Source organism: Varanus komodoensis, unplaced genomic scaffold (assembly GCF_004798865.1).
Source record: "Varanus komodoensis strain SLA01 unplaced genomic scaffold, ASM479886v1 scaffold12, whole genome shotgun sequence".
Lineage (NCBI taxonomy): Eukaryota > Metazoa > Chordata > Lepidosauria > Squamata > Varanidae > Varanus > Varanus komodoensis.
In genome coordinates this window covers 6,252,112-6,279,158 of record NW_025335349.1, presented here as the reverse complement: position 1 = coordinate 6,279,158, position 27,047 = coordinate 6,252,112, and the positions used below count along the sequence as shown (strand labels likewise).

The window sequence follows — 27,047 nt, the reverse complement described above, 5'->3', positions numbered from 1 at the left end:
CGTTAGAAGAATTCCACAGGCTGTCTGCAAAGCCATGCCCAGTGCTAAGTCAGCCCTGACAACGTGGTGCAAAAACATCAAGCTGCCTCCCTCCCTTATTCATCTTTAAGATTGCCCAAGGAGGCCTTGTTGGCCATTCCAAAACCACATATTGCCACTTAATTCCTTGATGCCATGCCTTCTGAGCAGTGGTGCCCACCTTTTGGAAAACCCTTCCCCAGGTAGTCTGGGAGATAGAAAATGTGGCCTGTTTCAAAAGCATCCACCAACTTGTCCACCCAGTCTCTCCTTGGCTTGTAATTAAATTAAGAATGCCGCTTCCTCTTAAATCATCCTTGTATTGCTCTATACTATTATAGTAAGTGGAATTGTTTTAATATTGTATTTTAAATGTAATGTTAATATTTATATGTAAATGGATTAGGAATTTTATTATATATAGCAGTATAAAAGTATTACAAATGAAGAAATAAAATGATACATTTAAATAGTGATTTAGAACTGATGGATAAATGAATACATATCATCAACAGGTTCTCTTTACTAACAGATTTAAATAAGTCAGACCAAAGATGTTGCTGTTTGTTTGTTTAGAAGAGAAAAGAACCACAGAACTAGTTCACCCGGTCATTCGAAGAACGTGGGGATTCAAAGTTACCCTAGCTGTGGGTGAAAGGCAGGCTACGCGGTTAAGGCACAAGCACTAGTCTAAAACCTAGCTACCATTTGTCTTATGTCTGCAACGGATTCTGTCAGAATCCTCTTATGAAAGTTCATGACAATATAAGGGACAAAGGAATTGGAGGGTCTAACTCCTAAAAACGATAAGGCCTGACACTGTTAAGTTTGCACAATACCACATCTTAGTTATTCCTGCAACTCAAGAAAGAAGAAACAAAGAGATATTTCAGCCGAGACCTGCAGATTGCAAGAGATCAGATAGTACAGCTATATCATCCCTCCTGATTTTAAATGTGTGATGAGACAAATGTTTGCATATACATCAGGATGGCACTAATCTTCTTTTGTTTCCACTAACGCAGATAGTCAGTGCTACACAAAAATGAACTGATCTGCCTTGCCTGCACTTACTTCTCCTTGGCCACAGCTCTGTACAACAGAAGTCACTTAGAAGAAAATTTAGCTCATCCACAGTGTCAAAAGAAGTGAAGTGGGTGACTGTTATTATATATTATATATATATATATATTATATTACATATTATGGTCTTTCTGTTGTCAGGTGGAGGCCACCTGCTCTCTATGCATTTTAGTCTTCAGCTTCTGTTTCAATCTGTTTCTGTCTTTTAAAACTTAGTATTGCTGCTAGATTTTATTATATTCTTCATTTTATTTAATCCCATCATTTAAATATTGATTGTATGGGTTTTATTCTTGTGATCAAATGGAAGGGGAAGACACACACATGAAGAAAGCAATGTAGGAAAGAATGTTTAAAAAGTCCTGAGTGCCAAAGAATAATGCTTTATTAATGCCCTATGCATTTTGGAATGTAGATTTTCTTCTTCAGGGTTACAGAAAATAGAATTTAATATACAGCTTATAGGAGAATTACCTTTTATCTCTTATTAAGTATTTTCATTATTACAAATTATCAGGCATGCAATATATATTGTTAAACTAATACATATTGTGATTAAATTAGTGCAGTTTTTTCCCCTCATTTATGTATATAAATATCAGGTGCTTATATTTTTTTCTTCATGTTTCTTGCTTGTGTTGATTTTAATAATTTATAAGATATTTATTAGAATTGATTCTTAATATGCATTCTAACTTTAAAGGTTTCTAAAAACATTTTATCAATATTAATGTCCTTTGATCTTAGTTGCTTCTATGTATTTTAGAGGAACACAAAATTGCCAGAATGTCACATGCTTATATTGACATTTAGATGTGGTAAGGTTTTTGGAATTATATCAAATAACTAGATATTTCAAATTATATCAAATAACTAGAATATCATATTTTTACGTTTTTTCTGTCTTCCCTGAGGAGGGAAATCCATATTTCCAAAATGCATAGGGCATTGATAAAAACGTTTTCTTTGGTGCTCAGGACTTCTTAAAATGCCCACTCCCCAATATTTTTTCTTCTTTAAGTGTTATGAACCACCAAGACTGCTTTGGCTATTGGGCAGAACTGAAATATAAAAATGCGGAATAAAAATGGTAAATTAAAAGAGCCTATTTAAAACTGTTCCTCCCCCATCTAATGCTCCGCTTCATTCGAAGCTTCAGTGTGAAGAAGACAGGCTGAGCTTGAGGCTTGCCTAAATACATGCTCAGGCAGGTGGTGAAAAGAGCTACAGAAACGAAAAAAGCTTTGTATATGTACGTGCTTATTGAACTCCATAGCTGTTTAAAAAGTATGGATAACTTTGTCTCACTAGTCAGCTGATTTATGGGATTACCAGTTGTTCAAAAAAAAAAATTCTCACTGTTGGATGATGATTTTATACTTTCTGCCACCATGAACATTTGGTTGCTTTTTTAGCGTATAACAGAAATGCTAACTTAACCCAAATTTGGCATGTGCATGGAGCAACTGGTTGGAGGATCCAGAAATAGATTTGTGGCTCCTTACGAGTAAGTAAGTAAGTAAGTAAATCAAGACTTAAGTCACATTGATTTCAACAGGAATCAAGTACAACTAACATAGTCTGGATCTAGCCAAATACAATTAAGTACAGTTATGCCCTATGACAAATTCTTGATTTGTATTCTGATTCTTCATCCAAACTTAGCCAAGTTTTTGGGAAGGGGGAGGGAGAACAGAAGGCTATTACAGAGGAACTTCAAACATGTTGGGTCAATCTCTCTTTCCCTCTCCATCTCTCTGACATGTGCGTTGTGCACTGTGGGTTTAATAAACATTACTCTGACACCTTGCTCAAGAACCCAGTTTAGTTAGAAAACCCACATCCTGAAAAGCTACTAGGAATGCTATTAAAGCTCTGAAAATAGGAACAGTAAACAAGCTTAGGAGGCCCTTGGGCCAATTTGGCAGAAAATTAGTCAAACAAACAAACAAACAAACAAACAGCTTTAGAATGTCCTTACTTCTGGATTAGATAAAAGAAGGCTGTTCTTTGTGATCAGGAAAACCATGCAATTACCTGCTCAATTGTCATGCCAACACCCAGCAGACAATTCTAGGAGTGTACCTTTGCATGTCCAATCAAAAACTTACTGGAAAAGCAGCCCTATCCTGAAGTACCCTCAGCTTCTAGATAGGTCAGCAAATTCATGACACTTTTAATAATAATAATAATAATAATAATAATAATAATAATAATAATAATTTAATTATTTAATGTTTAATTATGATTAAATATTATTATCACACTACCTGTACAGCCAGCTCAACAAACAATTGCTCAAAATGCAAAGAACCTTCCTGAGCCTTCTTTTTCAGGTGTCAGGACCAAACCATGGTTCCATTTACTTTAACCCATCTTGGTCTTTCCTCTAGATCGGATCCAGAGGTGTCATTCCATTGACAGAACTGCTTCTTTCAGTGGAACCTGGTGGGCTTGATTCCCCACACAGACACCCATGCACCCTCAAAATACTAGCAAATGAATATACCTGTATTTCTACTCAACCAGGAGCTTTTCCAACATATTAGCAAATAGCAAAAAGAAAGGAGAAAAGGGTGTCTGTCATCCAAATCTCCCATGAAATGACCCATCATGCATTTCAGTTTTAGTTGAAGGTTAACTGATAACATCCATGTATTTTCAAAGTATTGGTAGATAGACAGTGTTTCCAGAAGCACTGAAAATGGGATTTCCAAAGTGAACTGCTGGTTACTGATGATAACCTTTCCAGCATCAGCGTTTGTATACTGAAATGCTATAGATATCATAAAGAATTAGCATACAGACAAAATGCACATATCTGCCAAGAAAAAGGTAAAAGACTTGTTGAAAGGGTAGCAAATGTTATCGATGAAAATAATGGCTTTTATGCTTTAGTGGCTGATAAAAAGCTTATTTTTATGGGAACCAATATTAAGTTTTCAATCCTATGAGAACATGCTTAGGAGTAAGACCCACTGAACAGTGGGGATGACTTCTGACCACGTTGTATCTAATATAAAAGCACATTTCATAGAGACATATTTTTCACTTTTAAGTAGGGATGCTGTTTATTTTGCCAAAGCTATTTATTTAAAACGTTTATATGTCATCTCTTATGCATGGCATCTCAGGACGGCTATATGGAATACTTAGCTTGAAATGATCTTTAGGACACCCGTTATGGCTTTGTGCATAATGGGAAATTCTGACTTTGTTAAAAATGAGAAATGGAATAAGAAAGAATTAGAATGGGAGATGTGTGACAAGCAGAATAGAAATGTTTAATAATAATAATAATAATAATAATAATAATAAAATGTCCACACTGGAGTCTATACTAATGTTCCAAGCAGAGGAATATGTTGTCCGCTTTGAAACAAAGAGCTTTGCTCTCCAATGTGTCCATATGGACCTGATCCTGGATCTTGCTGATGCTAGATCAACACTCCTTCCCAGGGTGAGCAAGTTTTGGTAGCCTAGGGCTCAATTTCCACCCACCAAACCCTTCCTTGTATTGCCATCATGCCATTGGCAAGAAAAAAAATGCTGATGTTCAGATGCAAAGTACTATGGGAACTTAAAGAGGCCATATTTAACTTGGAAGTTTGGCACTTGTTATGTGTCCATGTTGACTGCTGAATGTTGGTGGCAAGCCATGGGGTGGGGGAGGGGTTGCTTCTATCATCAATTTTTAGCAGTGCATGTGACATGGCAGGGGCCACACGTGAGCCATGGGGAGGGTGCCTACAGCTCTGGGGGTTCTGTGATCATACCTGATCAAAGCTCTACATCACAATGGCTCTTTTGTGCCAACAAAAGGAAAACTCTTTGTCTCCTTGATCCCATCTTGGCAGGAAAAATGTCAAGGGTTCAGAAAATTAACCACTAGCTCATAGCTTATCATGAACTGCATTTTTCTGTGTCTTTAATTCATTCTATAATTATGCATTTGAGTATTTCTGTGACCTGTGAAGTGACACTAGGTTGTCAATAAATAATACTAACAGCTGCAAAGCTTCATTAGCAAAGCTAAGCACATTGTGAAGCAAATGACCAAAGCCCTGCACAACTTCAAGGGACTGAATATTGCCCTGAGTAGACACAACACCAGATGCTCCGAGCATTAGCTAATACTATTCAAATGGAACTGAAGTTCTTCTCCATGTGTGAATCATTCTCCAGGTTTGCAAATATTGCTGCCTCATAAAGGAGGCTGGACTGGAACTAGAAAGGGGCAAATGACAAACTAGTGACCCCTGGGCCAAATCCAGCCCCCTGAGAGATACTGCCAGTTTAGAAGCAAGGGAGGAAATAGAAGGATGGAGAAAGTGGTATGAATGGTAACAAAACTCCAAGTCTCCCTAGAGGGGAAGAATTGAAGTGCTGCATCTCACTGCATCTCACATCCTTTTCATACCAACACTCTAAGAGCATCAGTTCCTGACTGGAGCTCTAATGAAGTCCATGCAATCCAGGTCCCAGACGTTCCAATGAGCAAGGCCTAATTTTTTGTACTCTAATGAACATTTTCTGTTCCAGCCTTTTGTGCTTAGATGTTCTTCAGGTCTTCTCCACTTGATAGTCAACCAGTTGATCAAGCTGGGCAATGGCTGTATGGAAATGTTCAACATTGTGATCAGGTCCACACATGTTCAGTGGCAGGCTTTTAAATATTACATTAATGCTTTGAAATGTTTAAAGGGTTTTTAACATATCCTCAACATATTACTGTTGCGAGAATCAACAACACCATGACCATGCAGCAATTCTGTTGGGTGAACCTATGGAAAACTAGAAATATACCAGAGATGAAGGAAATATCTGAAAAGGTGCCCTAGTTTAAGCTTGTATGAAAAACTCTTTTGTTGAGTACATTTATTTGATGAAAGATGATCCCTTCCAAAGCTTGATGGAATACTTAAAACAACCATTTACTAAAAACAGCACAGTTCTTTCTTTCTTATTTTGTGAGATCAACTCTGAAGCACTAAATACTCTGATGAACTGTTGAATGATAACTTTTCAGCTTTTCTTGGAGAATGTGAATATAAAATCACTAGAGGGAGCTGCTGTTCTATTAAAAAATGAACTTCTTGGGCACATTTTCAGCCTGAATGACCACAAACTGATGGAATACTAATGAGATCCCTAGCAAAGAAATAATAAGAGTCTATGTATAATAAAAGACAGAAAGAAATAGAATGCAGAATTTCACACCAAGAAGTAATCATAATTCTGGTTAATAATTACTGATTTTTAAAGTACTATAAAGATACAGTCCTATTAGATTGTCACCTGTTAGAAGGAAGTGTCTGATCTCAGAGGCTTTTGAGCATTCATTACCCTGCTGGGCTGCTGTCAGACCGGTAGGAGGAGTGACTGAGGCATTTTTGCATCTCCATCCTCCAACCCACCGTGCTCTCGTTCTTCTGGAGAGCTGCTGAGCCCATTTAGAAGAGTCCCGCTGTCAGGAGCAGGACCGGGTAGGGAGGCCATCAGACTTTTTTCGCCCTGGTCTCTCTACCTCTCGGTCTGGAACGCTGCCCCCCTTTTCACCTCCACGAGGGTCAGCCTCAGAAAGCAAGCACTCTGGTTCTTTCTGTAGCAGCAGCAGGGGAATTGGATCCTTACTCACACATGCCTCCTGAAGATGCAGTGGAGGGAAATCTGAAATACCATATAGGGACCATAATACTATTCTCCATGGGAAAAAATACCATATAGGGACCATAATATTTTTCTCCATAGGAAAAAATCCAAAAGAAATAACATTTTTAAACAGAAATAATCAATATTCTGTGGCCCAGGCCCAGGCTGCTAATCCTCTTTATTAAAGCGCAGGGTTAAACATGCAGATGCCTGAAACTGTTCGCTCTTTGACAAGCAAAGGAATGGTCCAGAAACCTTCAACATTTGTCAGAGCCAGACCATCAGGTAAGGCTTTGTCTCAATTCGTTAACTGTGCAACACAGTTAATACTTTTTTCAGCAATAATTTTGCAATGATCAAAACTATTCACTTTCTGGCTGGAGGCAATTATATAGATAAACTTTGCATGGGAACACTCTTTAATATTTACTGCTGTACGTATATCTACGTACTTCTTGGAAGGTAATGCATGGCCAGTGCAATTGCATTCTTCTGGCCCTTTTGACAGTGAAAAGACTGATATAATTCTAGAAAGAGAAATACACATCTCCTAAATCGCAATGGATTGGGGACCTAACAATGTTTTCAACATTTAATTGGGTATTATCTAAAAGGATATTTGGTCTGCTTTTGGTGGCATTTATACATAATTCTTACGAAGGTGCCTTTTTATGCGTGCGCACACACACACAGACAGAGCACATATAAGCATGTACTGAAACCAATATGTTTGAATCTACCCAGCTGCAATACATTCAAATCTATCTAGCTAAACTGTTATCTGTTCTTTATGGTTTCATTTTGTTGAAATCTTACAGTAAAGTTCATTATAAGCTATGCTGTGTAAAACTGATTTTTTATTTTTTATATGGATATATTTTATATGGATATATTTATGATCACCTTTTAAATAAAACTGCCATTTGAAAATTGTCCCTGCTGATGAGGAATGATGATTGCTCCAACAGGCCAATGCGCGCGCACACATTCAGTAAAATGTATCGTGCCTAGAGGCTACCATCCCCAGCAAACCTTTGCCTGAAAACCCCCATCTGCATGTGGATCTTTATCAATGTATCGACAAATACAGAAGTGCCTGCTCATGTTGGACTAGAAGCAGGGAATGAGTAATCGTGATTGCAGGGAGGGGAGGAGGGGCGAAGAAAGGACATGTGCTTGCTTTGTATTTTTTAAATCTTGCCTAATATTATACATGATGTACATGTGATCAGCTTTATGCTTCTTTTTTCTTTGCTGTGAACAGTGGATTAGATTTTTCCCTACACAATCAATACAATACATACACAAAATCCTTCCCCATGCTGGCCGTGTGTCATCAACATTCCTTCTCCTTTGGGTTTTCTCCTCCCCTCTTAATTTTGTCATATATGTAAAGAGTAAACATTCCATGTATGTAAGTAAAATCAGTAAGAAAAAATCAGATAGTTACATAGAAATAAAATAATCTAAATAAAATAAAATAGTATTATGCTTACTTCTTGTGGGCCTGCACTGGTTTTACAGTGGATCATAGTAGTCTGCATATTATTCAAGGAAATTTCCCAATAGTCATTGAAAGTTATTTTATTTTAGTAATTTGATTTAATATTTCTTCTCATAAACCTTGAATGATTAAGTGACAGCTATAATGCACATTCTTATTCTTCATGCATACTTACCTTGAACTTTCATTCAGGCATAACTACATCACTGACTCCATTTAAACATATTCCTACTCTAATTGTTCCTATTTGCTTATGGAATGCTATGCTTTTGTCCTGCGTAGCTCTGAGGTTGGTAAAGTGCTTTTCATTTAATTTTTTTCCCAGGAGTGAAACCCTACTTATTTCAAAATGTTTTCATGACAAAAGAATTATGTAAACTAGTAAAAGCATTTGAGCCACAAATGCATAGAAGTATTTGAGCTGAAAATGCCTTGAAGGTTAGTTAGCTAGTCCTGCCTGAAACAAATTTTGCAATGCCAAACATTCAGATCAGATCAGCTGCCTACAGAATCATGCATATGATGAGCTCAAGGGGAAAAGTGAGAAGAATGAAGATGAAAGTAAGAACTGTCTTTCACAAGATGTCAAGGAGGGCGATTGAACAATTATGGATAGCATGTGACACACCACTGCGTAGCACAATTTTTAGAAATGTGTGATCAATGATTTTCACATGGATTTCTCTCATCTTTCATTTTTAGTATTTGATAAGAATATGGTTAAAAGCAGTCCTGTATTATACAGTTTAGGGAGATGGAAAACAATTGCAGTTGTCAAGGAGATGCCCATGAAAACAGACCCCTGAAGCACTGAGTGGGTCTGACCTCATCTTAACCTTTGGGGAGGCCACATTATGGGCTTCTTTATATGAGACTGAGAATCCACTGCATCTGCTTTCTGCTTTGTTGTGCACTGAGCTTGCTTTATTTATTTATTTATTTATTTATTTATTTATTTATTTATTTATTTATTTATTTTCCCTAATCCAGTTTCCCTTTTCTAAAAACTTGCATAACGTGCTGTTCACAAATAGAAGGGAAACTGGAGTGTCACAATATCTCCTAAAGAACCCCCTAAAGAGAGCCAGTGTGGTGTAGTGGTTAAGAGCATGGGACTGGGACTCAGACGATCTGGGTTCTAATCCCCGCTCTGCCATGGAGCCAACTGGGTGACTTTGGGCCAGTCACAGACGCTCAGCCCAACCTACCTCACAGGGTTGTTGTTGTGGGGATAAGATGGAGGAGGATGTAAGCTGCCTTGAGCCCTTTGTAGGAAAAAGGCAGGATATAAATCAATATATAAATAAATAAAGAATACCATCCCCCCCATACACACACACATAGACAATCATAACTAAGGAGCAATAAGCACACAAAATGTCTTGTAGTAGATCTGCTCTGTAAGTTCCTATGCACTTCTAGGCAGTCTCCAGGTGTGAGTATCAGTGGTGCAGGTACTCACAGTGTAATGACTGGGTTCCAGACATATGTCTTAAGGAACAGCAATGCTAACCCATTCTTGGAGTCTGCTTTGGCTGTGATGTACCACTATGGCAATTTCCACTACCCCCATTAAAAAAAAGCTGTTCCATGGGCATATGTTAATAAATACAGCACACTGTTATGATTATAAGATGATCAAGTGCCAGCAGTGTCAAATGCTTTTAAGATTTTGCAGTACAAGACCTTTAACTAGAATGTTTAAATGTTGTAAGAGCTATAATAAGAGTAAGTCAACAGATATGGAAAAAATTGATCATTCACAGGATGGAAATGTTCAATATCCATTCTGATCCAGAAGAAAGGAAAGACAAAAAAGTACAACAACTACGGAACCATTGCATTCGTTTCCCTTACAAACAAACTGATGCTCAAGGTGTCGCAACAAAGAATATTACCATTTATGGAGCAAGCAATGCCTGACAATCAAGGTGGATTCCAAAAAGGAAATGGCATTTGAGATCATATTACAAATATATGTTGACTACTGACTTGCCCCAAAGAATTTCAGAATACAATCACTCTGCACTTTATGGATGATAGCAAAGCTCTCACTGTGGATTACAAGAAGCTATGGATGGTCTTGAAGAAACAGGTGTACCTCGGCACTTGATTGTCCTGATGTGGAACCTGTATCTCCTGTTAGAACAGTATCTGGAGAAATAGAATGGTTTTCCTTAAGTGAAGGCATCATACAAGGGTGCATTTTATCTCCTTACCTGTTCAGTCTGAATAGGGAATATATCATAAAGAAAGCTGGATTAGAATTAGGACAAGGAATGCAAGTGGAAGAAACATAATAATTTAAGATATGCAGATGCTGCCAAATTACTGGCAGCAAGCAGCAATTAATTGAATTGATTCCTGATGAAAGTGAAAGAAGAAACTGGAAAAGCAGGACTGTAGTTGAATACCCATTTTAAAAAAAGATAGGAGAAGTACTATACAACTTTAATGGTAACAATAAAGAATTGAAATTGTGAAAGATTTTGCTCAATCATCACTTCAAAGGGAGACTAAAGCCAAGAAATTCAAAGAAGTTGGAGACTTGGAAGAGCAGAAATAAAGGAACTAGAGAAGATCCTTGAGTATAAGGACATCTCACTGGAGACCAAGGCCAAGATCATCTACTGTAGCGTATTCCTGATCACTATGTATGTGTGTGAAAGCTGGACAGTGAAGAACACTAACAGGATGAAAATTGATGCATTTGAAACATGGTGCTAGAATAGAGCTTTGTGAACACCCTGAACCAACAGAAAGATGAACAGGTGGCTCCTAGATCAAATCAAGTCAGAACTTTCCTTGACAGCAAACATGATGAAACTGAAGCTGTCATACCCCTGGCGCATCATGAGAAGGCAAAACTCACTGGAGAAGACAGTCGTGCTCAGAAAGTAAAAGGCAGAAGAAGACACCCAAACAGGAGATGGATTGACTCCATAAGGAAAGCTGCAGCCTAAATTCTTGAATTTAGAAGAGCTGAGCAGGGCTGTGAGGGGCAGGGCATGACTTGGTACTTCAAACAAATAGTCATAAAAGAACGGAATACTGAGGGAGAAATGTGTTCCGGACAATGGAGTGGGGAATATATTTTATGTCATGCAAATGATCCTACAGTACTGGGTTAAATACTGGTGAAGAATGGCCCTTGCATTCTGCCTTGATTTCCTCCCTGTTGTCCTAGAATTGCTAGCTAGGTCATTTCCAAGTTTTTACTACTTGTGTTGATGCAAACAGATGTTGAGCACCCTTTTTGCTGTGTTTCTTATAAATGAATATGACCATGTCTCAGGATGCAGGAGGTGAGGTGAGGGAGGTCCCCAAGCCATCTGCCACTCATTCTCACCAGTTATCTTTCTCATCCAACCTGATAGGATTCCCATGAGCCAGCTAATTCTGGAAGAGAGATGGGAAGGCAGGGAGAAAGTGAATGAGAGCACTATCACCCCAGGCTCCTCAGTGTGGCTTCATGTCAAGCACTTTGGGGGCTGTGCATGTGCCAAGAGTATGTATTTAAGAACTTTTTACTCCACTTCTCCCCTCCAAAAGAAGGAGACACGGGAAAGCAGTTTACAAATTGAAAAGCATAAAAAAGGTAAATGCAAACAAGCTAGAAGCAGCAGCAAAAAAATCCCCCCACCTTCCAAAGAACAGTTTATAAATAAAATTAAGCAAGAGAAGGGTCAAGTGTGTGTTACAGAATTGTATTATTTATAACACACAAGAGAAAAACTGTTACTTTATGCATGAAATCAAGTTTTAAAAAATCAATGTAGGATTCATATTGGTTGACTCCGAGCTCAGAACATTTACATATCACAGCTTCATTTAACATACCCCATAAAGCAGCTATTGCATTTTTATTCTGATGGATTTTTTTCAGAATGTTTGCTTTACATTATAACTGTGTTCCCAGAATGGTCTCGATATGTCTGTGTCAGGTAGAACTATTATCCTCCTCCTCTTATAGGTGATAAATGGGGACACGCTTCAGGTCACTATCTTAGTTTTCTTTTCCTGAGATATATATGGTTGTTCTTTTGGTCTTTAGTCACATGAAAGCACTGCAGGTTCCTACTTATTCACCCTTGCCTTCCATTGTTAAAAAATCCATTTCTGGCAATGACCTTAGAATGAATGAATGAATGAACGAATGAATGAACGAATGACTGGCCCAGATCCTCTGAAGCTCAAAAAGAGATGCACGGTGGATGCTGGATTTCTGCCTCTCATATCCTACAATAAATTCTGTGATCTGCCTGAATTCTAGGAGCTGCCTAAAGGCTACGAACTTCCAGGTATCACTCCCCCTATTACTAAAACAGCTGGGAAAGATCCCCAAAGAATGCCAGAAAACCCCACCCTTTCAGTCCCACACGTGAAACTGGCAGGGATGGAGAGCGGTGCATGCATGATATTTCCATGTTGCCAGCAGAGCTTCCTGGGGAAAGTCTCCTAGACATCAGGAGAGGCTCCAGAGTGGAGTGAGCTTTCAGCAAAATGCCCCTGGGGCATCCCAGCAGGCATGCCTGGTGGCAGCAATGTGTGCTTGAGCATTCAGAACACCAGACCATGACAGGAAATGGGGGCTTTGGGCACATCTCCAGTATTCCCATCCAGCATCTCCCCTCTGCTTGCTGAATCAGGCAGGTGCCTGGCTGTAGCCGAATCAGACTCAGTATTAGAGCAACCTATGAGGCAATGGACAGGCAATCAGTCAGGCAGGGAGGCTTAAGCTGAGGATCTTATAAGCAAAGGGCAACACGCAGTTAAGCAGTCAGGGGCAGCTCAGTCCAGAAGCACAGTGAAGTGGGAGTCCAAGGGCTGGTGGCACGGAGGGCCAAGTGCAAGGGGTAGAGCCAGCGTGGTGTGGTGATTAAGACTGCAGGACTGAGACTCCAGTGATCTGGGCTCCAGGTCCCACTCAGCCATGGAGCTCAGTGGGGGACTTTGCGCCAGTCACAGACTCAACCCAACCTAGCCTACCACACAGGGAGGTTGTTGGGAGGGAAAGTTTGAGGAGGAGAAGGAGAGTTATGTAAGCTGCCTTTTCCTTGGAAGGAAAAAAGATGGGATATACATCTAATAAAGAAGCCAATAAATAAATACATAAAGGTACTGGAGCTGAATGAATTGCATGATTTACCTCACTGGTTAGGCTGGAACGGAAAGCTTATATCAGCAGAGCCTCCTAAGCCCCATCCAGGGCTCAGCCATAATTTACCACAGCCCTCTGGCAAGAGTCTTACTCATGAAGAGTCATCTCCTCCCAAGGAATCTTCCATTGCAATCAAACAGTCCTTCTCGGGGGTGGGGGGGGGGGTGTTGGCCTGCCCCTTGCATTATGACTCTCCTGGGAGCCAGAGGAATTGCTCGGTCCTTGCCACAGGAGAAGCATCCCCTGTCCCTTTTAAGGACGGTCCTGTGGCCATCTTCCCTGAGGTCAAGACTCCTCCTGGTCTTCTGACATGGGCTGGTTTGGGGTCCTCTTAATCTCTGAAAGTTCTGGCTCTTTCTCTGAGAAAGCCTTCTCCAGAGGGGTATAAAAGTAGGCAGGCTATGATCTCATATCCATTTGGACCACCATATATATCTGTACGTGCATGTCAGAGGGCAAGAGGGAAACAGGGTTGTACTCTGCAGGGATGCAGAATTTCAGGGCTACGTGAAGTCTGCTGGAGTCACAATATGGCCCTCTAGGCTCTTCAGCTAGCCATTATGCTGGGCCTATGGCTTTTCACCCAACTACTAGTCATTTGGTAGTTTCCTGGTTCTGGAACAGCTTTTGCCCCATTCTAAAAGGTCGGAATTGCTTTCCTAAGGCTCAGTTACTGGCTGTAAGAGCTTTAAGCTAAAATGTGCTGATATTTTTAGTATTTTGGCTCTGACCTGACAGGAAAAATAACAGAGTGCTATCAATAAATTGGACTATTGTTTTCTATTATCTTGATAATGCTCCAAGGCCAAGAAACCACCAAAGGATTGATGCCTGGCTGAAAGAAAAGCTATCTGGAGAATCCTAGGAGGCCATATTGCAACCTCAGGAGGTTAGATCTGACCTCTGGACCTGAGGTTCTGCACCCTGCCAAGGGACATAGCAGTGTCCTGTTTCCTTCTGGCATATGCATGCACACATATCCCTGGGAGATGGTTAAGCCCATCGGTGGAGGTGTTTAAGGATAGGCTGTGCATACACATGGCAGGCATGTCATGAGTAATGCTGACTGGAGCCGGGGGTCAGACTAGATGGCCCAGGAGGTCTCTTCCAACTCACTCTGTTTCTATGTTTCTGTCTTTCTATATACACGGGGACCTAACAAACCACAGGGCTGAAGCTCATCTGCTTTCACCAAGCCAAGGAGAGAGGTTCAGTGGGGATACTGGAGGTGCGTACAGACCTTCTGTTTTCTGCAATGACCTGGTGTTTTGATGGGACAAGACGACAGAAAGCTGCAGAAAAATTTGTGACAGGATATACTATTTTTAAAGAATAACCAATAATGCTTTGTTAAAGATCTGTCCACAAAAGAGACACATGACCTTTAGTACATTCTCTGAGAACAGAGGGCAAGCTCTTAAAAGTGGGGGATTCCTTAAAATCATTAATGTAAAATGGCATCTTTCCCGAGGCTGCTCCATTTCATGATCCAAAGAGTATTTGTGGAGCCAGATATATGACCAAGCTCAGCTTCCAAACCATGCATATCGAGCAACGAAGGAAACAACCCAAAAATGCTTAGATCTGAATTAAAACCTCTAGTGGTGCATGTTTCAGTTCCTTTCATACAGTTTATGTATTCTTTAATCTTCTTTAATTCTTCAGCAAACTCATTTGATCTACAGTTGAATGCTTTTTCCAGCATTGGGTATAATCCTCTCCACCATTCAAACAATTGGCAAGCACATCTTGCAGCCCTTCATCTTTGAAATTACCCCTCTGAGACAGAAATGATCCTGTCTTAAACACACAGCATCATCAGTTTGGGTAAACCGAATTAGCAACATCCCTCAGATAATGTACACATTCTGCTCTCTGAAATGCTGACCAATTTCTTCCATTTCCCCTAGAATTTCAGAAGTTATGTTCCTTCCTATCAGTCCTACACGTCCGTGTGTATGTTCTGTGCCCATCGCATTCTCCTAGTGTTCACTTACTGTGGGCAGCATCCAACAGTCTCATTCCATAAACCAAAGCAGTGCTGGTGGAGTGCCACTGAATCTTGCTGTTGCAAGTTGCACCAGGGCTATGCACAACTGTGTGTGCCACAGGTCGTGCAAGTGCAAGTGCAGTGCACAGCTACCTGCACAACCATGGATGCACAAATTTAACTTAGTTGGATCCTCTTCTTACACATGGCTCAGAACTGCGTTACCACGAGTGCGAACATCATGTGTGCTAATGGACACTGTCGGATAGTGCCTGGTATTTGTTAACTGTTGGCATCTGTGGAGAAGAATCAATATATCTAGCTTGTTCACTGAAAGCTATTCTTGAAAGATCAGCCTCACGTCATGGGCTGAAGAGCATTTTCCATCAACCCTGTGGATACTTACTGGTGGGCCTGGTGGGCCTGCTTTTCCGGGGAGTCCTGGCTTGCCTCGTCGGCCCTGGATAAAGACAAGGAAACAAATAATTACCTTTTTTTTTTTTTTTTTAAAGAGTCAGTTACAGCATGAGAGACTTATTTGGGATAAAGACGTCATTTATTTTTTAAGGGCAAGACTGAATGCATAATATATTAACAGAAAGAATAGCAACCTAGCACACCTTATGCTACTGCCTTCGCTCCTGCAGTGCTAACAAGATGACAGTTGGTAAAACACTGTCAAAGCAGCTGGAGCCGAACTGCATGTATGCCGTGCTCTCCACTCAGCTTCAGTAATCAGCACAGCCCCACCCAGCTGCATTCTTTCTAACAAGGAAGGCACCTGCGATCAAAAGGCTCTCCTAGCCCCTCCGCTTTGGCCTCCATTTCATACTTCCCCTGCTTGCCCAACCTGGTCAGGTTCCTCTCTAAACCGGTAGCTGTGCTAGCTGCCTGTTTGCTTCCAGGCGCAAGGTGCTGGCGATGATGACGCTGAAATGCAGCTTCAGTCGAATGGGTATTAGCAAGCAGCTCATCTCTCATGACTGCTGCGCCTCTGGAGAAGGAGGGCAGAGATGCTGTTTGGAGCGATTCTAATCAGGCAAGGTGCTCTCAGTTTGGAGCTGTCATAGCAGGGAAGGCTGAGGAAGCACAACTTTCTCAGACTTTCAGAAACATCAGAACACCTCTCTGTTTGGGCAGCAAAAGAGTAGTATGATTTAGCTCATGCTCTTATGTTGTGGATTTGTATTTGTTCTGAAGACTTTTTGTGCATATTTGAATTTGGTTTTAAGTCATGTTGTTTCTACCCATAAAAAAACCAGACTAGGAATACTTAAATAACTATGTAAATGGTTTACTCATGGATGGCGCCACCTTTCCAAGATGGCAGCATTGAAGATCTAGCATTCTGGGAAAGCTCAGTGCAATATGCATGCTGAGTCGTATCCACATGGCACTTTCCTCCTACAGCAAGAGGCAGCTTTTATAAGATTTACTCCAGACATGCCAGCATTAAATCTGGCTTCGGACTTGCCACATCATGTAGGGCCTTCAGACCTTCTTATGTTGGGTCAGCTGTTCCTACACAGCAGTTCTAGAAGCACTGAAGACGACTGAGCCAAAAGTAGGTGAGATTTCATGAACATTTGCATCAGTGTCACAGATGCCTCCCCTTTGGGGGATTAAAGTATTAACATCCAGAGAGCGTTGCACTGAGTAGGCTTTGCTTATTTTTAGACCATCTTGTTCACTTCAGTATTTCAGATTGTCTATGCTGATCCATATGATGGCCTAGGAAACAGTGCTCTCCAACTAACTTTTATTTTAGTTTATGGGCTGCTTATTTAGTTTCTTTTCATGCAAGGATCTGAATTTATTGGGTTATGTTTTTGTATTATTGAGGTTTCGTAAACGTTTTTAGTATTATTGGTTTTAGAATGCTGTTCTAATTGTTGTAAGCTGCACAGAGAACCCAATCACGGGCTATGGGTTGCAACATATAAATTGAAATAATAAACAAATGCAATTCTAAGTACATTTTGTTTGCCCTCAGTGTCATCAGCACAGAGCCACATCTGATGGGTTATATTGCATTATCACACCCTGATTATTTAGAATTAATCTAGGAAAGAAAAAATACAATCTAATCAACAGCAGTGAACAGGTTTGAAAGAGATAAACATCACATGTTTGCAATGTTTAGAAAATATTTCAGAAAATTGTACTTTTGACCCTTTCAGTGGCCCTTAATATTCAGCAGAGTCTTTGGTGCCTTCCCTTCCCTGTCTCTCTCAAGGTGCCTCACTGGTACAACCACATTCGTCTGAGAACAGACACAGAGGTGTGCATAGCAGCTGCTGCCCTGGCGAACAAAGAGATGAAGTGCCTCCTTGAACAGATGCTGGGAGCCTAGAGACAGAGCCACATTGGAACAGGATGTAAGGCATAAGTAATATATGCCCCAATGAAATGAATTAGTTCTAAACACTTGAAGATAATTTGTAAAAAAAAAAAGAGTAAATTTACTTTTCCATAATTTTAATTAGTGCTTGTTTTGCAAGATATGGTTCAGGAATAAAAGCATTTTGATGGGGCACTTATCAAAATACAGCAAGATCAGACAAATTACATAACATGCACAGACTGAATCGATAATGTAGAACTGCAGTATAATTGTCACCTTAAGTCATATAAAATGGGTTGTGTATAACACATTCCAAATGTCCTGCTCCCATTTTGCAGACTGATTTTCAACTGCATTGTAAGTGAATTGAATTATGTGCTTCCTATCTATTAATCTCCATTACTTAAGTCGTCTGTCATCTGCTGAGATCCCTAGACAGCTAACCCTTGATTCTAAGAGCTAAGCAAATCTATGTGAATCCAAGACCGAAAAACAGTAGCTTAAAAATGTTCAGCAGCCATGTGCTTCCTGATACCAATTTAGGATCACATGCTTCCTATATGGCCATGTTGTTTTAAGTGAGGCAGTGTGCTCTTAATTTTAGTTCATAACCAAGGTTTTCAGAGAAATGTAGGCTTGTGTTTTAATATCAAACTGTCTGAGGATGTCATCCTATGTGTGTTTAGACAGAAAGGAGTCCTATAAATCCCACAATTTCCCAGCCACCCACCCTATGAGATAGAAATGATAGTTTACTTATATTTCATCTCGCAACACTAAATCTTGTGGCTGAAGCTGATCTTTTCCATTATCAGTAAGTATTATTTTGCAATATTAATATGTATAGCACTTTTGGGGTGCAAGGGGCATTACAACCCCTGCTTTATTCATTATGGGACTCAAAAAGTGGCTTCCTTAAATCATGTAAAACAGACTTGGAGTTACTTGTAACTGGTTGATATTCAAAAATCCACATGTGCTGCAATGTATGAGCAGGGGTCCATATGCGCCTAACATCTGCATTTGCTTTAGCAGTACATGCAGAGGATGGTCTCTACTGCCACAGTAGTGAATGGGAAGACCTTGTGTGCAGTGGAAGTCCATGTTATGCATGAGAGTTCCCCCCATGGAAAGGACCCTATATCAGACTATTCACATTTTGAACCCAAGTGTCATGCCCAGCTTATAAATTAAACCGGCCTTTTAAATAAATAAATGAAATATGTGAACTGAAATAATTGAAAAATGGATTGCATTTAAACCAGGTTCTCTGATTAGTTAAAACCAAATACTGATGACTGCGTTAAAATACTTTCCTGTTCCTGCCTGCTATTTAGGGTGTGCTGAGTTTAGGGTGACACTTCAAATCAATACAGTCTAAACGAAGTAGCAGGGCAGTATTAAGTGAAGGAAGATGAGATTTATATTGACATTTGCAACTGTGCCTCAGGTGCTAATTACCCCAGGAAAACATGGAATAACCCGCAAGCCATTTTTTAAGATCTCATACAATTTATGACGGATGTTGCTGAGTCAGAATGGACATCACAGTAAATAGGATTCCAAAACTACATTTCCTTTTGCATGGCGGTCATTAATCATGTCCTACTGAAACATGCCCAAGCGCTATTTCCTTGTATTCTGTTTCTATATTGATCACTGTCACATGTAAATATGTATAAATAATTATATACTTAGACAGAATATCTAAACATATATGCTTAAGGAGGTAAAGACCTATTTAGACTGCAGTGTAGGAGCAGATGTATTATAACAAAAAGCTTGTTTCCAATGTTTTTTGTCGTATTACTCACTTAAAAAAAACTACATTAGAGTTCATAAAAACCAAATCTTACTATTATGTAGTGGAATCATGGGTTTAATCTAATGTTCTAGATTAGCACCAGGAAGATTGCTAAGGTGACGGGGTTTTCTTCTTCGCTCAATCTACCCTCCAGTGCTGCACACCATTCAAAAATTGCTCTGGAGCAGATTTGGAGGGGTGCAGGTGGGGGACTAGAGAATCCCCCCTCCCAGTTTTGCTGATAGAGCTGCTCTGTCAGCAAAATAACATAAATACCTTAAGGACTAGTTCAGAACCAGTCCTAGTGTGAATCTCCACAAAAAATCAGGGAATGGATGGATTGCTAGAACCTTCACTCATGAAGCTATCTGTACATGTGTTCCTTGATTCTCATTAAATACAGGGTGTGGGGAAAGCCCCAGAAACTAAAACTTTTCCTCCACCCTTGCTGCTTATGTAATTGATATACCTGGATTGTATGCAAACCATTCCCAAGTGACTCAATATCAAGAATTTTGGATTATGCACATTACACCTCTGCATAAACACAGCTCACTAATGCTGTAAATAATGCTATAAACTATAAATACCTGATATACATTATAGTCTTGGTTTTTGAAATTTGAACTTCTAGTAGTAAATGATGCAAATATTGTATGCAGCACAAATCTTTTTGGCTGTTCCAAGTTTCTACTGCATCATCTTAAAATCAGAATACACTGGCTTTGCTCTAGCTAAGCATGGGTAAAGCAGCTAAGAATGTATGTGTGTTACCCCATTTAAAAACATGGACTCCTCCTCTTTATCAGGCAAGGAGAAAGAAAAATATCCAGCTCCCTGCTTCACTCCAAAACACTGCTCAGCAAATTTCAGCATTTGGATCTGACTGTTGCCACATTATGCTCACAGTATGCAGGAACTGGGACTGGGGATGTCTGAGAAATTTGCAATGAATTCAGATGAATTTGGATTTTTCTCAATCTGATCTGCAGATTCTGCAGCAGACCACTCTGTGTATTTGCAGAACATTTTTTTTTAAATGCTTATTTGCAAGTGTACATTTGAGCTAGTACCCTAATTACTGAATATTTGTGCTACTACATATGCATATTCATTATTGTGCACTTGCAAATGAACGAATTCTCATACAAAATTGTCAATTCCATCAAAGAGATGACCATGGAATAAAAGAAATGTGACAATCCATGAAACATAAGCTGAATAAACAGGCTCTCTCATTAAAACTTGGGGTTTTTTTAAACCTCAAGTTCAGCCCTTCTTCTTCAGCAGACTGCTCTGGCCTTTCCTCTTCCCACTCCTCAACGATTTTGCACCATGAGAAAATGCATCCCACTGAGCTAGCATTAAGAGCTGGAAATATGAAGCAGCTTATTTCTCAATAAAAATTCTTCCAGCCAGAGGGCATGGAGTGCTGTCAGTTAAAAGGCACTGTGCAGCTATTCCATCGTTCCCTTCTTAACAATTTTTTTGTGGTAAGAAAAAGAGGTAAGAAATGGTGTGAAGACATGGGACAGGAGGGTTACAGATGAAAGAGAATGTCATATGGACCTGCCATAAGTCCATGAATGAGGCAGAATGATTGCACAATAAAAGCCTTGTCTGGAAACAAATGTGTGTGAGAGAGGGCAGAGATAACAGGAAGCAGAAACCTCCTGCTAGAAGGACAAATAGTTATCTTTTAGCCCGACACTACCTTAATTCAATTTAAGGTGGATAAGGAAGGACTGCAAAGGTAGTAGAAGGCATCATTAGCCTACAGGAAAAATGAATCAGAGACCCATCCAGGAAATGAGCAGCTTTTAAATACATTCCATAACATTCAAAATCTGCATCCAGATGGTACATGCACCTTCCTGCATTTAGCTTCCTTTCCATATTTCTGCTGTTTTTCAAACTCTAAATGTTTGCATATGGTTAATGCACCTGAAAATGTAAGTGTGTGCAAATTGCTAAGATGAAGGGAAAAATCTTACTCTGTCTTTCCCGTGAAAAGCTGAACATAAGGATGCATTGAATTCTGCCTGAAATATCGATGTGGATAAATGGATGGTGGAGGGGGCGGGGGGGGGGAGAGGGAGCAAGAGAAGCTCCTTCTCTCTTTCACCAACCACAACAAGAATTCCTCATGTTTTTCTCCAAGTTCTTTCTACAAAAAATCCATTAAGGAAGAAAGACAGAGTAGCTGCACAATGCTTTCTGATAGAAGCTCTCCATCTGGAAGCATCCTTGGTTGTTTTCTCATTGGTAAAGTTCTGCTATTCATTTGTGAACATTATTATGCCCATCTATAGTGCATTTCCCTCTGTCTCATCTCACAGAACGCTCATTCTCTCCCTACTTTCTCTTATTTTCTGCCTCTTGATACTGCTTTTCTTCACTCCTTGATCCAATACATTCTTGCTAATTTTGCTAAATATATTCTCCTTTTCTTTCTCACTGACAAGGCTTATCTTTTTCTTTTGATGATGCTTTCTCTTGCTTTGAACAAGCAACATTTTCCTAATTTAGACTTCAACCTTCCCTTTCATCCTTTTTATTTCATCCCCACACTGCTTGAGACATTTGTTCATTCTCTTAGGGCTGACTGAGAGTGCTATCCTATACATACCTATACAGAAGGAAGTCCTATTGACTGAGTTCAGATATATTCCACATTCAAAACCATGATGATCAACCCACAGTTCAGAATCCAACAACAAAAATGAGCTCTTTTCATGGGTTGTTGGTAGTTAATAAATCACCATTTGTTAGCCCAGCTAGGTTCTGGCCACGTAATTAGCTATGTTTCAACAACCAGCCACACTCATTCTTATGTTATTGTGCTGTCTGAACCCAAAGAGTACACTGCAGATCACTCCCAGCTATGTGAGTACTGGGAGTGGGGTGATATTAACCCGTGAAACCCGAAATGTGCATTACAATAAGGTAGCTTTCCCTACATTGTTCTGTTCCCTACAGAGTCCTGGAGAGCAATGTTTTATAAGAGATATAAGGGAAACCTACAACAAAATGTGACAGTGTGGAGCAATCCATTCAGCCACATCCAGGGTCATTCCATTATGGCCTTATCTGTTTTTCCAATCTGGATCCTACCGTCTGTCAGCATCCCGTGGCCACCCAGCCTACACAGATTTGATCTGATTTTTCTAGACATGAACCCTACAGGTGTGAGCCTTGGGATCCCCCAACCCTGATGATAGCTGCTGCTTTGATGCAGGCTTCACGCAAGTGGATGTCCTGTTGGCTAAGGCTGACTGTGGCTCTGAGCTGCCCCTGCCAGCAAAGCAGCCAGTGGAGAGAGAGTATAAGAGCTCTGGGAGCGGTGACGAGCACACCCACCTGCACCCACCCACAGAGCCCCCGGGGGGCTGTGCTTAGGCACTGCCTACACTGGATGCAACCTAGCTGATTCTCAGGCTTTCCAGAGCAGCTGGAAATCAGACCCAAACAGGCCTTTTCATTAATCAAGAGCCATTCAATGTATTCAGCAAAGCTCCATGTCATCGAGCTGTACGAACTCTTGCCAAAATAAAGGAGTAGTTTCTGGTTGATTTGGACTAGTACATTCCGAGCTTCATTTCATCTGTGCCTAAACGAATCCGAGCAGCTGCAATGCAGCTAGAAGGGGCACTGCAATGACACTTCCATGTGGCTCTAGCTCAGATGAAAAGATTTGCTCTTTCATGTTTTGCTAAAATGCAAAGGAGGAGATGTCCCAGTACTCCTCTAAAATGATTTTCAAGTTCGTTTTTCTTGAAATTGGCTCTAAAGAGGGAGGAGGAAATTAATTACCAGAAATGGAATCGCAAAAATGAAAGAAGTACAGAAAATATTCTTGTTCAGCACAAAAACTCTCCAATGGATTTGAAGCTACATATAAACACATTAGCACCTAATGCAGATCCAACAGTGAGAAGACGGATGGTAGATAATTTTAGAATACTTTGTTCTTGCTAAAATTCTTTATCTGATTCTTTTTGTTTTCTGAGTGGAGGTACTATTGTTTGCCTATACTGTAGGCCAGCCTTCCCCAAACTGGTATTCTCCAGATGTATTGGACTACAACTCCCATGATTCCCAGCCAGCACCATCTCCTTCTGAGCAGTGCCCAGCCAGCTCCTTGGTGTACACCAGAGCTGAGGGCAATGAAAGAAGATGGCTAGCATGCAGGTGGAGGAAAACTTTGGCCAGCTCTGACCATACACAGGTTAGAGCTCATTATAGAGTCCATTCTATGGCAATGAGGGTGGCAAAGGGGAAATTCTTTTCCACTGCCATTTGGTTTTCCCAGTGGAATCCAGTGGAACTTTTCTGAATGCTTCATGGCCTGGCAATCTGCTGAAAGAGATGACAGAACGCTGAGTGGCATGCTATGAAAAGGTTGCATGCCACTTTGAAGATAAGGTTTCAGATACATCATGAATTGGAGACCAAAATCAATGCAGTTCCATTAGTAGAATTGTCCAGAGTGCTGTCTGGTTCAGTTTGAGTGGATGGATTTCAGTTGTTGAGGCCTGAGGATATGGACAAGGTGCTTGGCCAAGTCTGATAAACCACCTGTTGCTTGACTCTTGCCCTTCATGGCTTATTACTTATAATGAGGGTGGCGGGAGGGAAGATCATGCTGGGTCCAGGAGGTCACAAACACCAACTTGAGAGAGGGAGTGGTGCCAGGATCTTTAAAGGAGAAAGTTAGACCACTTCTTAAAAATTCGAACTTGGACCTGGTATAATATTAATAACTATAGGACAGTAGCCAATATTCCCTTCCCTTCTTGGACAAGGTGCTTGAGCAGGTAGTTGCCAATCAAATCCAAGCACTCTTGAATAAAACTGTTTGTCTAGCTCCATTTCAATTGGGCTTCAGACCTGGATTTAGAACACAAACTGCTTTGGTTGCCCTGCTGCATGGCCTGTGCCTGGGAGTGTGACCCTGCTGAGTCTCTTGGACATCTCAGTGGCTTTCGATACCATCAACAACAGGATCTTTCTGGACAGGCTGCTGGGGTTGGGAGCTGGAGGCACTGCATTGCAGTGCTTCTACTTGGAGAGCTGATTCCAGCGGGTGCTGCTTGGTGATTATCGTTCCGTGCTTTAGCAGTCATGCTATGGTGTCCCACAGGGCTGGGTTTCATCCCCCGCTCAGTTTAACATCTACATGAAGCCACTGGGGAAGGTTATCTGGAGGTGTGAACTGAGGATCATCTATATGCAGATGACACTCAGCTCCTTTTCATCCACTTCAGGTGAGGCAGTAGCTGCTGTGAATCAGGATCTGGGCACAGTGGTGGATTGGATGAGGGCCAATAAACTGAGACTCAGTCCAGACAAGATGGTTCTGGTAGTGGATGTTTCAGCTGCCTGGATGAATGATAGTCCTTTTCTGGGGAGGGTTGAACCCCTGCTTGGGGATCAAGGTTTGTAGTTTGGGGTGGGCCCGGATCCAGCACTGTCACTAGAGGATTTGGTGACACAGAGCACCTTTTATCAGCTGAGGCAAATATGCCAACTACATCCTTATCTGGACAGTGATGGCCAAGCTCTGGTAACCTCTCTGTTGGCTGACTGCAATGAATTCTGCATGGAGCTGCCGTTGAAACGGTTTGGAAAATTCACTTGGTCTAAAACGGGGCAGCAAGATGGTTAACGGGGACTGGGCAATGTGATCCTATTAGGCCAGTGCTTTACCATCTGCACTGGCAGCTAGTCCATGGCAGGGCCTGGTTCAAAGTTTTGACGTTATCATTCAAAGCCCTAAATAGCTACAAGCCACGTTTCCTGAACAATCACCTCCTTTCAAATGGTCCACCTGCCTGGACCATAAGCTCAACCTCAGCATTCTCTCAGAGGGGACCCCTGCCAGTCAGAGTCAGGGGGAGGGGGGCTACTAGGAGGAGGGCCTTTTCTGTTGTGGCACCTCAAATATGGAGTGAACCTCCCAGAGAGACTCACCTGGCACCAGCTGAAGACCCTTTTCCTAGGAATTTTAGTTAAAATTTGTTCTAACATTCAGTATTGTATATCAGATCTCTGTACTGCTGCTAGGTCTTGCTCCAGTTCTCACCTTTATAATGTAGTCTTAACAACTATAATAGCGGAGAAGAAAAGAGTTAGGGAAGGGAAAGGGAAAGAATTGCTCCCTCCCACACACATCTCTTTCATGGATCTCCCACATCTGGCCTTAGTTCATACAGGAATCAGTCACAGGACAGGGCCATTAAAATGATCTGCCTTCCAGAAAAAGGGAAATGGAGGAGGTTGCCGAACATATTCTTCTCAAATTAGTAGTGTTGTTTGCTGAGCAGCTGTCCAGAGGTGGGTGGGAATGACTGGATTAAGACTTACACTATTAAGTTAAATTTTATGCTCTCTTTCATACTTTGTTTTATGTTTTAAAATGTTGTAAACCTCCCGGAGAGCTTCAGCTATTGGGTGGTATAAAAATGTGATAAATTCAAAAAAATGTGGTCCAACACATGCTGTAAGCTCTCTTTGAAAAGAGATAGGGAGGGAAATAGTGAAGCTGGGGGCTGAGAAAGGGGGGAAGCAGGAAGGCAGATGGGCAGAGGGAGAGCAAGAGTTGAAGGTAAGTGGTGGAGAAACCATGAGCTAAAGAGGTGGTTGGAGACAAAAAATGAATCCTTTGAAGGGGCCCTTCACGTTGCCCTTGGGTGACACGACAGTTGCAGCCACCATGCTGGGCACCTTGTTGTACTTCATGCTGCTTCTAGAATTTTATCATTTTAGGGAATCTGCTCAGGCATCCAAGAGTGAGCATAACTGGAACATAGCAGCTACAGCTCCGATGAAATGAAATTAAAATGCTTCTTCACAGAAATTAGGGCATGTATGAAAAGATCTAATTAAACATGAGCAACTGTTAGAGATCAAGGATAAGTTCACAGGAATCAGTAGCAAATGTAGGCTTTGAAAGTCCATATTTGGGTCCTAAGCAGTGGTGGTCTGCCTCTCTGGAGTGCTTCCAAGAGCCAATTCAAATGCTCAGGCACAACCCTTTCCTGCGTTTCGGAATGCACACAGGGAACTGCTCCTTTCAGTGTATGCCCCCATGTCAAAATTTTCCTCCAAACGGGCTCTGAGAAGAGGGGTTGTATATGCCTGTGCCAATTACTTCAGAGGTTAATATCCTTGAAACAAAGCAGCATGTTTTCACTCATGCAAACGCGGGCTCAAGCAGAGTTTTGCATATCCCATTTGCCCCATACCATAATTACTATAGAGACTGGTGGAGATTGCCATTGCTAAACTGCCCAGCATGGTATCCGGCACTTGCTCTCTCATTCAGTTTCTTTATATTCAATTCTATCTGTTTTTCATACGCTCACATGACTAAGTTCTTGAAACAGAATCCCTCCTTTTACCATGAAGTAAATTAAATTATCATTTTAACTTTTTTAAAGTTTCATTTGCAAATCCCTAAAGTGTAATTTGTTCATGTCTTGTTTTAGA

The 27,047-nt window shown here is 40.8% G+C and overlaps 1 protein-coding gene across 1 annotated transcript in view; it reads right to left on the bottom strand.

Annotated features, from left to right (window-relative positions):
• Positions 1–27,047, bottom strand: part of COL19A1 (collagen type XIX alpha 1 chain) — a 213,541-nt gene that overhangs the window by 61,153 nt on the left and 125,341 nt on the right. Inside the window, exon 15 of the mRNA XM_044421897.1 lies at positions 15,815–15,868. Within this exon, the coding sequence (XP_044277832.1) occupies positions 15,815–15,868 (54 nt within the window). The remainder of the gene's footprint in view (positions 1–15,814; positions 15,869–27,047) is intronic.